Source organism: Schistocerca americana, chromosome 1 (genome assembly GCF_021461395.2).
Source record: "Schistocerca americana isolate TAMUIC-IGC-003095 chromosome 1, iqSchAmer2.1, whole genome shotgun sequence".
Classification (NCBI taxonomy): domain Eukaryota; kingdom Metazoa; phylum Arthropoda; class Insecta; order Orthoptera; family Acrididae; genus Schistocerca; species Schistocerca americana.
The window spans coordinates 106,326,722-106,343,108 of NC_060119.1; the positions used below are offsets into that span (position 1 = coordinate 106,326,722).

General features: G+C 44.4%; 1 protein-coding gene across 7 annotated transcripts in view; it reads left to right on the forward strand.

Moving 5' to 3' along the window:
- Nucleotides 1-16,387, forward strand: part of LOC124549549 (arfGAP with SH3 domain, ANK repeat and PH domain-containing protein) — a 318,055-nt gene that overhangs the window by 195,100 nt on the left and 106,568 nt on the right. For all 7 annotated transcript variants that reach the window (XM_047125253.1, XM_047125251.1, XM_047125254.1 and 4 more), the window contains exon 4: nucleotides 2,421-2,506. In XM_047125253.1, the coding sequence (XP_046981209.1) occupies nucleotides 2,421-2,506 (86 nt within the window). The remainder of the gene's footprint in view (nucleotides 1-2,420; nucleotides 2,507-16,387) is intronic.

The following is a 16,387-nucleotide window of genomic DNA, read 5'->3' on the forward strand; positions in this document are numbered from 1 at the left end:
TCCACCGTTTTCTGCAACAAGTTGAAATCGAGAAACAGCATGTTCCACAACTCATCGAAGTGTTTCCGGGGTCACGTTCAGAATGTGTTGCGCAATGCGTGCCTTCAGTGCAGCTAAGTTTGCAATCGGAACACTGAACACAACATCTTTCACATAGCCCCACAGCCAGAAGCCACACGGATCAGGTGATCGGCAGTAGGGAAGTGGCGGCTGATGATTCTAGCATTTCCGAAATGGCGCTTCAGCAGCTGCTTAACTGGATTTGCAATGTGCGGAGGTGCGCCATCTTGCATAAAAATGATCACATCCACGCTGCTGGAGAGCTGGAATGACGTGGTTGCGCAAAAGACACTCACAGCGCTTGCCAGTGACGGTACACTTAACAGTACCGGACGCACCTGTCTCTTCGAGAAAATATGGCCCTTTGATAAATAATGCCGTAAACCCGCACCACACAGTGACCTTTTCAGGATGAAGTGGACCTGGTTGATTTGTGTGTGGATTTTCCGTTGCCCATATTCCACAATTCTGTGTATTGACATATCCTGTCAGATGGAAGTAGGCTTCATCTGTCCACAAAATCTTCCACGGCCAATCATTGTCCACGTCCATACGAGCAAGAAATTCTAAAGTAAAGGTCTCTCTTGCTGGCAGGTCAACAGGAAGCAATTCGTGGACATGGGTAATTTTGAATGGATAGCAAACAAGGCTGTTTCGTAGGATTTTACGCACCGAGCTCACAGGTATGTCCAATATTCGGGCAATTCTGCGTGCACTGCACGTTTGCACACCACCACTTGTCTCCTCCTGCACTGCTGTGGCCACTGCTTCCACGGACGTCGAATCAATTCGTTTCCTTCCTCTACCACGCTGCACACCAAAAGAACCTGTCTTTTCCAATTTCCGAATCATTTGCTCCAGACCGACGGCAGTCATCGGACCAACGCCTTTTTTCAAACCCTTCAGGGTCCGGATCTTCTGCAGAGCGACGTATGCACAGTCATCACTCTTGTAACACAGCTTTACAAGCAGAGCACAATCCTGCATTGAGACACTCATGGTGACCGTTGCAGACGCAAAAGGAGGAAAAGCCGTGTACCCAGCGTGTTTATACCAACTGCAATGGGACGTGTGCATGACAGGTGTTTCCATTTATGTACTCTGACACATACAGCGCCATCTATTGATCAATTTTCACAGTATTTTTTTTCTTCTGCCATACGTTTTCCACCTCCTCCGATAATATTCTGTTGCAATTCGATGTCATTCTGACCAGTGGTGTTATTTCTACAGCGTTTTGAAAATTTAACTTGAATAAGAATCACCCTGTACTTCAGACGAGTTCAGTAACTCTTGACTGCACCTTTAAATTCATGCAAGCAACCAAATTAAGACCGTCAGTGGGTACCTTGTTGATACGTATTGATTTACCGTGAGCCCTGCACCGAACCGAGCGTTGTGTGTGTTGGACAAGCCGACTAGTGTGACGTCACAAGTTCGTTGCAGGGCCCGTATTTATCGTTGTCTCCGCATTGCCACGGCGCGCCCCTTTTGTTCGATGTCGAGCCCCGCATCCCCAAGCCGGGATGCCGCAGCGCAGCATAGCTGCCAAGCAAGCACGTAGCACCCAACACGCCGTGAACTGCAGTAGTCGTCCTACTTTGAAGAGCGTTGCACTCATCCGTACCAGGTTACATGCAGAAACAATAACAAAAACGTTTTTCAATTCTAAACTACTTAGCTTATGAAAAATACTTTCAACGCTCGTGGCCATCATTCGTCGGCTAGGTAGTCGTTGGGTGAAACATACCGTTTTTCCAGCGTGATAAGTTACACCAGAGTCGCGCGCAATCCCTTGTCACCAGCCTTCGGCAGAACACAAGCCATTGGCAGCTAATGGTTTCTGGTTCGTACTGACACTTGAGAATAGTCCACCTTCTACATTACGGGTTTTGGCCATCACTTTATTCCCTCGTTTCACGAACCTGAAGTCTGTCCTTTATAGACCGAGCGAGGTAGCTAAAGCATTGTTCAGACACGGGACTCCATTCCCCTTCCAACTGTAAAGATAAGGGTTTCCATGTTGTTTCTCTAAATTGCTTAATGGATCCTTTGAAATGGACTCGGACAATCCTTACCCGTCCCCGACCAACGCCAGTTGGTGTTCCCATCTTGCCATCCTATGGACATTAATGCTTAGTCTTCCTTCTTTCTTTCTGATATGTACATATACTGCTAATTCTTTTCATACAGTGTTAATTCCGCTAGAAATGACATATAAACAGATAGTTTTGTAATGTTTGAATATTGTTTTCACTCAAGGAAGTGTAACATTAATTCAGAAGCACATCACTATTCGTATTTGATAAAACTAGCATCTCTCACTTTTGCATGTCTAATTACGCTCTCTGTTGTTTCAGTACCTGATAAAAGTCAATGAGATTAAGACGAAGAAAGGCATCGAACTGCTTCAGCACCTCGTCGAGTACTACCACGCACAGACGAAGTAAGTGAAGCCTGCAGCAGCATTTATCGTACAGCATTGTTTGGAGCCTAAGTTCGTAGCTATTTTGCTCGTTGCCACCATAAAACAATACCAGAATACTGATCAAAAAAGGACATTTGACTTTTTTTTAATCGTCTTCAATGGTTTATTATGTCATTTTATGCTCATAACTTGTTTTTCCCCCTCATGAATTTCACTGTTTAAAAAAATGTAAGCGGAAATGAAATTCAAATAATTTGAAAACCTGCTAAAACGCTCTATTTGAGTCATGTGACGCTTGCGACGTTAATGGCTAGCCCGCTGCTCCTACCGTCGTAAAGCTAATTCTCAGTGATACCTTGTTTTGAAACGAACGTTTTGAAAAAGGGTTAAAATTGTGTGTAGTACAACATTGTACAAACACTTCTGAAAAATTCATTTAAAATTATTCTTGAATGTTCCAGGGGATGAGAAGATGCGTAAAATGTGTTTGCAAATCGCTCGTAGATATCCAAATGAGATAGTGGTCATAACATGTGCTTATTTCTGTGAGAATCATTTTGGTGTTAGTGAACATTTCATATGAACAAATTGTCGTTTATAGCGTAATAGGAAGCGTGCTGGATATCTAATGCAATGTTCGCAAGATCGATCTCTCTTCGCTTAATACTACTGTCTTCTGTTTACTTTGTTCGTAATGCAGTTACGTAAGAACTTTACATCCTGTATCATATTAAATTTCAATACCTATTTTCATTTATTAGCTTCATTTTACATCTGATCAATTTGAGTTGAATCCACGAGGATGGTAATCAGAAACTGTGTTTCATATCTAATGTTGTTCTTATTCTGAAGAATCTGGAAACCATTTAACACTTTGTGACCACTTTATTTCTTCTCAAAGAAATCGTTGAAGTCTGTAATTTGCCACTTCCAGCTGTGTCCATTGAGCCAGTTGTAAGGTTATATAAGTTTGACAAAGTGAGAAGTCGAACATTGCTTGGAACCCGTAAGGAAATGTAATAATAGCAGGCCATTACGACAAAATAAAAGTTGGTCTTGCTTAAAAGCTTCTAAATCACAGTGTTTTAATAAGAGTTAAATATGCAGTAGAACAAGAGGTAATTTAATAAGACTGTGCTGTGTCAACTGCATATTTTATAGACATAATGTTCCGGTGGTTGAAATTAATAATTAATTACCCGGAGGAACAGAAAAATTTCAGTGTGTAAAGTTGTTGAAGGCAGACACTATAATGTAGTTAGCAACGAGTGTTATTACGCTGTCTGAAAATTTGAAAATTGAGAAAAGAGGTACCTGAAAACCGTAGTAGTTTTGGCAACAACCAAAGCAATTAACAATCAGAATTGTCTTTTGAATAAAATCCCAGTCGCCATGCAATGCAATTTTCACATTTGTTATTTCCACAGCATAAAAATCTTGGTTGTTTTTTAAGAAAAAAGAAATCATAAACGTGTCAACTTTCGGAAGGTTTCCACAATCAGCCTTCACAAAATTCCTTTTCTTTGTTACTTAAAAGTTGTAAAAGTTGTAATCCCTAAATAGCAAAACTGTTTGCAGAAAAAGCACGGAAAACACTAGTAACTTTGATAACACTCCTATAATTTCGTCTTACTCTAGCGTGTGACCGCGTTTGAACTTCAGCCAACAACTGAGTGCTTTCGATCACGTGAGCAAATCTTGATATGTAATTATTTTTAAGTTTTAATTACACAAAAGTAACAGCTATTTTGCGAGAATATTTACCGAAAATGCTACTGGAATGTTATAATCATTGAGAATAACAAAATCCGAATCATATCCTTAACAAAGGCAAAACGTCTGTTTCTGACTTGTCACTCATTATTTGTAATGTTGCACTTGAATACTCCACATTGGGAAAAACGTGAGAGAAAAGGAAACAGTGCCAAATACACTCCTGGAAATGGAAAAAAGAACACATTGACACCGGTGTGTCAGACCCACCATACTTGCTCCGGACACTGCGAGAGGGCTGTACAAGCAATGATCACACGCACGGCACAGCGGACACACCAGGAACCGCGGTGTTGGCCGTCGAATGGCGCTAGCTGCGCAGCATTTGTGCACCGCCGCCGTCAGTGTCAGCCAGTTTGCCGTGGCATACGGAGCTCCATCGCAGTCTTTAACACTGGTAGCATGCCGCGACAGCGTGGACGTGAACCGTATGTGCAGCTGACGGACTTTGAGCGAGGGCGTATAGTGGGCATGCGGGAGGCCGGGTGGACGTACCGCCGAATTGCTCAACACGTGGGGCGTGAGGTCTCCACAGTACATCGATGTTGTCGCCAGTGGTCGGCGGAAGGTGCACGTGCCCGTCGACCTGGGACCGGACCGCAGCGACGCACGGATGCACGCCAAGACCGTAGGATCCTACGCAGTGCCGTAGGGGACCGCACCGCCACTTTCCAGCAAATTAGGGACACTGTTGCTCCTGGGCTATCGGCGAGGACCATTCGCAACCGTCTCCATGAAGCTGGGCTACGGTCCCGCACACCGTTAGGCCGTCTTCCGCTCACGCCCCAACATCGTGCAGCCCGCCTCCAGTGGTGTCGCGACAGGCGTGAATGGAGGGACGAATGGAGACGTGTCGTCTTCAGCGATGAGAGTCGCTTCTGCCTTGGTGCCAATGATGGTCGTATGCGTGTTTGGCGCCGTGCAGGTGAGCGCCACAATCCGGACTGCATACGACCGAGGCACACAGGGCCAACACCCGGCATCATGGTGTGGGAAGCGATCTCCTACACTGGCCGTACACCACTGGTGATCGTCGAGGGGACACTGAATAGTGCACGGTACATCCAAACCGTCATCGAACCCATCGTTCTACCATTCCTAGACCGGCAAGGGAACTTGCTGTTCCAACAGGACAATGGACGTCCGCATGTATCCCGTGCCACCCAACGTGCTCTAGAAGGTGTAAGTCAACTACCCTGGCCAGCAATATCTCCGGATCTGTCCCCCATTGAGCATGTTTGGGACTGGATGAAGCGTCGTCTCACGCGTTCTGCACGTCCAGCACGAACGCTGGTCCAACTGAGGCGCCAGGTGGAAATGGCATGGCAAGCCGTTCCACAGGACTACATCCAGCATCTCTACGATCGTCTCCATGGGAGAATAGCAGCCTGCATTGCTGCGAAAGGTGGATATACACTGTACTAGTGCCGACATTGTGCATGCTCTGTTGCCTGTGTCTATGTGCCTGTGGTTCTGTCAGTGTGATCATGTGATGTATCTGACCCCAGGAATGTGTCAATAAAGTTTCCCCTTCCTGGGACAATGAATTCACGGTGTTCTTATTTCAATTTCCAGGAGTGTAGGAAAGCAAAAATAATTCCACGATCTCTGTCTTTATACATTACATAATTCGCGCCGTTGTGGGGGGGTTTGGTTGGGAAAAGAGCAACAAGAAACCTTAGGTGTCAATGATTCCTCCACGTTTAAGAAGACTGTGGGACTTTGAAGTCATCATTGTCAAATTCAGTTCCATATTCGGGAATGAGCGTTGGAGGCAGTAGCGTAAATTCCATTTCGTGCGCGAGGTCCTAGTGGAAGTGCTTGGCCACTGCCATCCGTTGACATGTTACGGAGTGCCTGGTGTATACGTGTGTGATGAGTGCTTGTGCAGTGTAGTGCCGTGCTTGCCTTATTATGGATGAAGGGAAGGGAGAGGGCGAACGAAACCCGCTGCTGGCGTATTCCGTACTCATCCCGAATAGCAACGAGGGCACCGCCAGGCCTAAGGTCCCCATCCGCCGATCGGATCACCATCAAACTGGGTCACGTGTCTTCACTCCATGAGACACCGCGCGAGCGGTTTGGAACTTAATCCTGGTCATTGGCGCCAAGTCTCGCGATCAAGAACTGTACGTCACTAGCTGGCCACGAACATTTCTTTCCCCTCAGGATTCGAACCAGCTACCTCCGAGCAGGGCGCCACCACACAGGCGTGGTGTGTCTCTGTTGCAAAGGCGGGTGCCTGAGATCCTACAGAATACTTTGTCACCACTGTCACCGTCAACCAATAAAAGAATCGTGATGTGTGGCCAGACCACCACCGCTAATAACAAAGTCAACAATTCCACATACGCATATTGCTCATTTTAAGCGAACGTAGCAGAAAACAGCAGGTGGCTCGCGGACGTTAAATGCTAGCATTTCTTATTTTCGTCATAACTGAACATCACCAGCATCTTATGTTGTTGTTGTTGTTGTTGTTGTTGTCTTCAGTCCTGACACTGGTTTGATGCAGCTCTCTATGCTACTCTATCCTGTGCAAACTTCATCTCCCAGTACCTACTGCAACCCACATCCTTCTGAATCTGCATAGTGTATTCATCTCCTGGTCTTCCTCTACGATTTTTACCCTCCACGCTGCCTTCCAATACTAAATTGGTGATTCCTTGATGCCTCAGAACATGACCGACCAACCGATCCCTTCTAGTCAAGTTGTACCACAAACTTCTCTTCTCCCCAATCCTATTCAATACCTCCTCATTAGTTATGTGAGCTACCCATCTAATCTTCAGCATTCTTCTGTAGCACCACATTTCGAAAGCTTCTATTCTCTTCTTGTCCAAACTATTTATCGTCCATGCTTCACTTCCATACATGGCTACACTGTACTTTCAGAAACGACTTCCTGACACTTAAATCTATACTCGATGTTAACAAATTTCTCTTCTTGAGAAATGCTTTCCTTGCCATTGCCAGTTTACATTTTATATCCTCTCTACTTCGACCATCATCAGTTATTTTACTCCCCAAATAGCAAAACTCCTTTACTACTTTAAGCGTCTCATTTCCTAATCTAATTCCCTCAGCATCACCCGATTTAATTCGACTACATTCCATTATCCTCGTTTTACTTATGCTGATGTTCGTCTTATATCCTCCTTTCAAGACACTGTCCATTTCGTTCAACTGCTCTTCCAAGTGCTTTGCTGTCTCTGACGGAATTACAGTGTCATCGGCGAACCTCAAAGTTTTTATTTCCTCTCCATGGATTTTAACACCTACTCCGGATTTTTCTTTTGTTTCCTTTACTGCTTGCTCAATACACAGATTGAATAACATCGGGGAGAGGCTACAACCCTGTCTCACCCCCTTCCCAATCACTGCTTCCCTTTCATGCCCCTCGACTCTTATAACTGCCATCCGGTTTCTGTACAAATTGTAAATAGCCTTCAGCTCCCTGTATTTTACCCCTGCCACCTTCAGAATCTGAAGAGAGTATTCCAGTCAACATTGTCAAAAGCTTTCTGTAAGTCTACAAATGCTAGAAACGTAGGTTTGCCTTTCCTTAATCTTTCTTCTAAGATAAGTCGTAGGGTCAGTATTGCCTCACGTGTTCAAATATTTCTACGGAATCCAAACTGATCGTCCCCGAGGTCGGCTTCGACCAGTTTTTTCATTCGTCTGCAAAGAATTCGTGTTAGTATTTTGCAACCGTGACTTATTAAACTGATAGTTCGGTAATTTTCACATCTGTCAACATCTGCTTTCTTTGGGATTGGAATTATTATATTCTTCTTGAAGTCTGAGGCTATTTCGGGTGTCTCATACATCTTGCTCACCAGATGGTAGAGTTTAGTCAGGACTGGCTCTCCCAAGACTGTCAGTAGTTCTAATGGAATGTTGTCTACTCCCGGGGCCTAGTTTGGACTCAGGTCTTTGAGTGCTCTGTCAAACTCTTCACGCAGTATCATATCTCCCATTTCATCTTCATCTAAACTCTCTTCCATTTCCATAATATTGTCCTCATGTACATCGCCCTTGTATAGACCCTCTATATCCTCCTTCCACCTTTCTGCTTTCTCTTCTTTGCGTAGAACTGGGTTTCCATCGGAGCTCTTGATATTCTTTTCTCCAAAGGTCTCTTTAATTTTCCTGTAGGCAGTACCTATCTTACCCCTAGTAAGATAAGCCTCTACATACTCTACTTTGTCCTCTAGCCATCCCTGCTTAGCCATTTTACACTTCCTTTGTATTCCTTTTTGCCTGCTTCATTTACTGCATTTTTATATTTTCTCCTTTCATCAATTAAATTCAATATTTCTTCTGTTATCCAAGGATTTCTACTAGCCCTCGTCTTTTTACCTACTTGATCCTCTGCTGCCTGCACTACTTCATTCCTCAGAGCTACCCATTCTTCTTCTACTGTATTTCTTTCCCCCATTCCTGTCAATTGTTCCCTTATGCTCTCCCTGAAACTCTGTACAACCTCTGGTTCTTTCAGTTTATCCAGGTCCCATCTCCTTAAATTCCCACCTTTTTGCAGTTTCTTCAGTTTTAATCTACAGTTCATAACCAATAGATTGTGGTCAGAGTCCACATCTGCCCCTGGAAATGTCTTACAGTTTGAAACCTGGTTCCTAAATCTCTGTCTTACCATTGTGTAATCTATCTGAAACCTGTCAGTATCTCCAGGCTTCTTCCATGTATACAACATTCTTTTGTGATTCTTGAACCAAGTGTTAGTTATGATTAAGTTGTGCTCTGTGCAAAATTCCACCAGGTGGCTTCCTCTTTCGTTTCTTATCCCCAATCCATATTCACCTACTACGTTTCCTACTCTCTCTTTTCCTACTACCGAATTCCAGTCACCCATGACTGTTAAATTTTCGGCTCCCTTCACTATTTGAATAATTTCTTTTATTTCATCATACATTTCTTCGTCACCTGCAGCATCTCATATACGACGGGAAAAAAAAGGAGTTGTGCGACAAACAAAAAGTGGTGGGCGTGCTTCTGCATCTGAAAGATGACGTCTATTCAAATTTGGCGCCAGTCACATAAGAGTAGCGCCACTGTGAGGATGCAAATCAGGTTTACTTTAAATACACGCTGTAACAGTCGTGAGCGTTAATTACCTCCGATATTGGACATGGTAAGTTGATGTTAGTCAAGAATGCCTGCGACAAAGATGCTATTATCAACATCTCACTGAGTTTGAACGAGGTCATGTAATAGGGCTACGAAAAGATGGATGTTCCTTCTGTGTTATTGCACAAAGACTTGGCAGGAAAGAAGCCACTGTACATGATTGGTTGCAGCGTTGATCATGAGAATGTACGATCGCAAGAAGACCGGGTTCCGGACGGCCACGTGGCACTACCGAGAAGGAAGACCATCGTATTCGGCTTATGGCTCTGTCACATCGTTCTGCACCAGAAACACCAATTTGGGCAGGAGTTGGCACCACAGTGACATAATGAACTGTTACAAATCGGTTACTTCAAGTACAGCTTCGAGCTGGACGCCCTGTAGCGTGCATTCCACTGACACCCTCCCCCCCCCCCCCCCCCTCGCAACACCCCCCCCCCCCCCTCCTCTCACCAGAAAAAGAAAAAGCACGGTTGCGACTTTATTGGTGTCAAGCGAGAGTTAATTCGGGGATAGGGTGGAAGAGTGTCGTGTTTTCTGATGAAAGCCGATTCTGCCGGTGATGGCCGAGTGTTGGTTCGTAGGATGGAAGTTGAGGGCCTGCAACCAGCCTGTCTGAGAACTAGACACCCTGGATCTACAACTCGAGTTATGGTCTGGAGAGCGCTTTAGTATGACGGCAGATGCATCTCACTGTTATCCCACGCATCCTGACTGCAAATTTGTTTGGCAGTTTGGTGATTCGACCTGTTGTGCTGCCATTCATGAACAGCATTCCAGGTTCTATTTTACAACTCTCGCCCACATACCGCTCTTGTAACCCATTATGCTTTAAAGACTGTGGACATGTTGCCTTGGCCCGCTCGATCATCAGATTTGTCTTCAGTCAAGCACTTGTGGAAAATCATCGGACAACAACTCCAGCATCATCCACAACCAGCATCAACCGTCCCTTTATTGACCGACCAAGCGCAACAGGCATGGAACTCCATCCCACAAACTTATATCCGGCACTTGTACACCACAATGCTTTCACATTCGCATTCAAAATTTTTGCAGTTACACTGGTTATTAAGGTACCAGCAATTTGCAGTTACAACCTTGCGTTTACATGAACCTGCGATCTTGGAATGTTAATCACTTAAATACGTTACCTATACAAATGTATTCCCGAAATTTTACTACTCTACATTATTTTTTGGTGGTGCGATTTTTTTTCGTCAGTGTATATGCTGTAGTTTCCTGCGAGCGAGTTTACTATAAAAAACTAAGGAATGTTGACCTGCAGCAGAAATAGAGCAACATGTAAAACGTTTTGCGGGTTCACAGACGACAATGACGATAATATTCGTCTGGTAGATACAGGAGGCGTCATTAGGAATGTTTTCAACAGAACAAATGTCTGCTCCTAATTACGGAAGAGTTGAGAAGGCAGACACCGTGATGAAGAATACAGGGTATGCGACAAGTGTGGGCGGAGTGTGCACTCACATATTCCCATCGACATAATGCAGTAAAATCCGTGAATCTCCAGGTTAGCAAACTTTTCTCAAATGGTTCAAATGGCTCTGAGCACTATGGGACTCAACTGCTGTGGTCATAAGTCCCCTAGAACTTAGAACTACTTAAACCTAACTAACCTAAGGACAGCACACAACACCCAGCCATCACGAGGCAGAGAAAATCTCTGACCCCGCCGGGAATCGAACCCGGGAAAACTTTTCTCAAGTTGTGAGCCATCCATCTAGCATGATAGCGAGTACCTTTCGCCGGTGATATGTGCCAGAGTCAAATTGTCCTGCCGTCAGTTCAGTATATGACTCTTTAGTTGTCTTCACTGTTGTTCCGACCTTTTCCTGACTTTCCGGTTTGAATTCAAAACCGATGTCTGTCCTAGAATATCAAAAAATTCACACGTTTACTAAATTGAGCAGTTGCCCTCTTTCGTTTTAAGAAGGTACAGCAATCATGTATCCTACATTTTATTTTAATATCCAATGCTTTACCAGGCGGGAGGACAGACGCCATCGTCTCCCGGCGCCTGCAAACTGATTTACGCAGCTAGTCGCAGACGGTGCTACATTTTACCACTGAGTTCGAAATACTGTGCTACTTGGACTTTGCATTACAAAAGGCAATTGCTCTTAAGCGAAAAAAAACGTCCTAAGAGAGGTCAGGGTTCGACACTGTTCCAACATCTGTCCATGCCGCCATTAATTGCTAGACAGTACCTACACGAAAAAAATAGGCATTGGGCAGTCATCGGACATAATAATGGTCACTAAGGAAAGGTAACATCATACAAAACGAAGACATGCTAATACCAAAGGGGCAAGCCAAAAAGCCTAAAGCCTATAAATACTGGGACATTTCGCAACTAACCAACACCAAGCAGAGACGTTTGAAGTATGTGATCAACAAATAATAGATCCGGACAGACAGAAAAATATGGAATACCAAACTTAAGGATAGTAAAACCCTCAAATTCCTGAATACCTCGGTCATGCCTCGTATCACTTATTCTGGTGGCATTGTGAACTGGACACAGGCAGAGCTAAACAAGTTGGACACGAACACTAGAAAACCGGTGGCAATTCATCATGAGCTGCATCCTCGCAGTGACGTGAACAGGTTGCACTTTCTCTGAAAATCAATTGATAGAGGGCTTTTGTAGGCTGATGGGCAGTGGCAGAAGAAAACAATGGTACTAGCGGATTGTACGAAAGGAAGTGAAGGAAGTTAACACCGGGAAGCAGTTGATAATGCAGCGAACAAAGAATCAGTACTGGAAAACAGTTTTGCAAACTCAGAACAACATGCGGTCCAATACACCACTGCACGGACCTTTTTTGGAGAAGATCGAAGGCAAAGTAGGCAAGGAAAGAATCTAGTTGTGGCTCACTGATGGAACACTCAAAGAGCAATAGGAATGATTCTGGCAGCGAAAGAGCAAGACATCAGAATGGATGCTGTCAAAGCCAGAATTGAGAAATCAACGGAAGACCTGAAGTGTAGACTTACTGCCTGTTCGCCGCCAACGACTCCAAATCTGAGCATATGGGCACGAGATACTATTACTCAATTTCGGATTACGCAGCAAATTCGAATGGCAGTTCACAGTGGTTGATGCGTGGCAGCCCATTCTAGGAGATGAATTCTTATCTCTTTACGGCCTGGTCCCCGGTATACGACATCGGGGAGTGATAGATTCCACCGCTAACCTGGATAGCTGAGGATAGTTATTTTGTGTCACCCCGGTGACAGTGCACCTGTTACGGAAGTTCCCCGAGGTCACAAAACAATCGCACACCCTGGTACCAGTGAAGGACACCACAGTACATCATATGCCTACCACACCAGGACCACCAGCCTCCGCACGTCCTAGGCATCTAACGCCGGCAAAAATAAAGTCGCGAAGTAGGAATTCTATTGCACGCTGGCACTAGGTAACTGTCAAGCTTCCAGTAGCAGTTGGGGATCCCCATTAAACGTGCTGCCGAAGAAGAACAACACATGGCTCCCGTGTGGCGATTACCGCCTACTCAAAGTGAGGACCATTCCTGATCCGTATCCGGTGGTACACATACAAGACTTTGCTTTCAGCATACATGGAAAGAAAATATTCTCTACTATTGACTTAGTCCAAGCGTACTATCAAGTTACTGTCGCACCAGAAGAAATACACAAGACGGCTGCAACTACATCTTAAGGTCTTTTATAGTTTGTGAGAATACCTTTTGGTCTGCGTAATGCGGCGGACGTTTTTTAACGCTTTATGGACGAAGACACAAGAGACCTGGATTTCTGTTATGTTCACATAGACGACATTTTAGCGATGTGTGCGCCAGAAACTGAACATCTAAGACATTTAATGAAGATATTTGATCTGTTGCGTATGCAAGGCCTAGTTATTAATCCTGCGAAATGTACCTTCGAGGCGACAGAGGTCCACTTTCTTGGATATACAGTCGAGCCCCGTGGGACCTCCTAAAGATAAGGGGGAAGCCATAGTCAAGTATTCCTGTTCCGTTACAGTTAGGAAGCTACGTCGTTCTCTCGGCATCATTAATTTTTATCATCGATTCATATGCAGCCATGCACTAACAACAGCTCCACTGAATGAGCTTCTGAAGAGCTCACCGAAGCCAAATACCAGTGTACAATAAACAAACGAAACAGATACTGCTTTCCAAGGGGTAAAAACAACGTTAGCAGAGGCTACGCAGTTACCTAACCCAATGTCACGGGCTCCACTTGCGCCCATGGTAGATGAGTCAGCTACCGCTATTGGCGCTGTACAAGGTGAAGTGAACATGCTTGACAGCCACTCGCGTCCTTTAGTCACAAGCTGTCACTATCACAGCAACGCTGGGCACCTTACGATCGAGAACTGTACGCCGCCTATGGTGCGATTAGGAAGTTTGGACATCCGTTAGTAGGTCCACACTTTACCATACGCAAGGACCATAAACCGTTGACATGCGCTTTCAGTATGAAACCTGAGAAGGTATCACTAAGACAACTTCGACATTTGGACTATATCAGTCATTTACGACTAACATAGTATATGTGCAAGGAAAGCTGAATATGCAGCAAATGCTCTGTCACGTGTTGAAGCTATAACAACAACTGATTACAAGGTCCTCGCTCAGTCCCAGCAGCGCGATGATGAGCTACGCACGTTGTTGGATCACCGAGCAGGGTTAAAGTTTCAACGCGTTTCTGTAATAGCAACAAATGTCGTATTGCACTGTGACGTGTCTGGAGCAAAAGTACGACCATTCATAACTCACCAGTTTCGGTCACAACCAATTGCATCAGTACCCAACTTGGGTCATCCCGGGGTCCAAGGAACAGTGAAATCGCTCAGAGTTTCGTGTGGCTAGGAATGGACGTCGACTGCAAGATATTTGTCAGACACTGCATGGCGTGCCAGAAAAATAAGATCACTCGACACGTCAAGACACAGTTAGGCACATTCCTACCACGAAGTCAGCGCTTGGAACTCGTGTACGCAAACATTCTGGGCCCCTATCCGTATCAGAAAGCTACAGCTACTGCTTCATGGTCGTGGGCCGATTTTCAAGATGGCCAGAAGCTTTTCCTATGAAAGACATTACAGCTGTGACGGTAGCACAAACGGTTTTCCGCAGATGGATTGCTCGGTCTAGCGTGCCGGCACGCAGTACGGCGGATCAAAGACGCCAAGTCGAGACGTACTTATTCAGAGCAATGGCTGGCTTGTTGGGCATTGAGCCCATTGGCACTACTGCTTATCAGCCGGCAGCAAACGGAATACTAGGACCCTTTGTTAACGTATCACTGTTAATAATAAAAAAGTATAATAAGGTATTTAGATGTTGTGTGACGTGGTGGACTCTTTAAAAAGGTTAAGGTATGAATTTAAATTACCTTTTTTTAACATTGTTTGGTTAATAAAGATTAATCCTGAGCAAACTTATTGTTCACGAACTAATCTTGAAATACGTTACATTTAAGTTACGAACTGAAATAATCTTTTGATATTTTTGCCTCGGCTAAATATTTCTTCTCGGGCATGAGATCTTTGATTATTATTTGCAATTGCCAACACACGCGCGAGAGAATTATTTCTTACCACTTTTAACAATTTGTTGTAGTCCGAGTCGTGGCTCTCGATCTCGACCAAGAATTGAAAATGAAAATCTTAAAACAACGTCTACTGCTGCTGCGTGAGTTGGCTGTGGAGAAAATATTTATTATAATTTTAGCGGGCAAATTCTTCGCTTCCGCGAATTTTATGAATTACGATTGCCACATAATGGCGTCTAGGGCTGCAGCGGCGGCTGCAATTGTTGCGCTGAAAATTACTCAAAATCTTGGTATTTAAAGGAAGCGGACATGAGATAGGGCTCACCTCTTACAAATAAAAGTGACAATAACGTTAAACTAATGTATTATGAGATTAATGGTACAACTGAGCTTACATTCAACAGCAGCGGAGCAATACGTCCGTCTTCTCATACTGCAGACGAGAGAGAGAGAGAGAGAGAGAGAGTCAGCTGATAAAAGAAGACAATTGAACACAGTTGTTCTTCAGATTAAATGTGCATTGTTTGTGTGGTCTATAATCATTATTCTTTGCAATCGACAGTTTCTTCAGTATCTTATATGATAATAATAATAATAATAATAATAATAATAATAGTAATACACACGAGAAAAATTATCTACCGCCTGAGCGGTCTGTATTCACACACAACATAATATTTTGTGTCGAGATAAAATCTCTGGTCCACTTTATTTGTTTTTAAATATCACGTTCGAGTTTTTTTGCAATATTTCCACTGGCGACGGCACACCCTGAAGCGCCAACTCAAGGCAGGCCTTTGGTGTCATGCTACACAAAATTGAATGGAGACATTGCCCATCGTGCTCCGTGGTATCCGTACTTCATTTGAGAGCGACCTGGAGGCTACAGCAGCTGAATTAGTGTACGCTGGACCTAACAGTGGAGTTCGTGCATATGGCATAATGTGGCGTTTATAAAATGGTCGATGCATCACAGTTTGTCACCAAATTACGGACGCACGTCCGATAACTCCAGTCAGTGACACCTAGAGAACAAACTGGACAACACCCGTTCGTATTCGAGGGCCTCTCTAGCTGCAATCGTGTTTTCATACAGAACAACACGGTGCGAAAGCCACTGCTGCTGCCACGTATAGTACTTGGTAGAAGCAACAACACTTCAATGACAGACATAAAGGGTATTTGTACCACCGTATCCATTGACAGATTCAAACCTGCCTTCTACGATACACAAGATTCAATGAAGACAGCCGGCCCCGCGACTGCTGAAGATACTGTACCTGAAGATACTGTACCTGAAGGTACTGTACCTGAAGATACACATGTCCAGCATGATGCCGACAAGGTACTACAACCAAGGTTGCTGTGATGAAGAAAGTGGCGCAGAGTACAGCTCCCCCACGACCC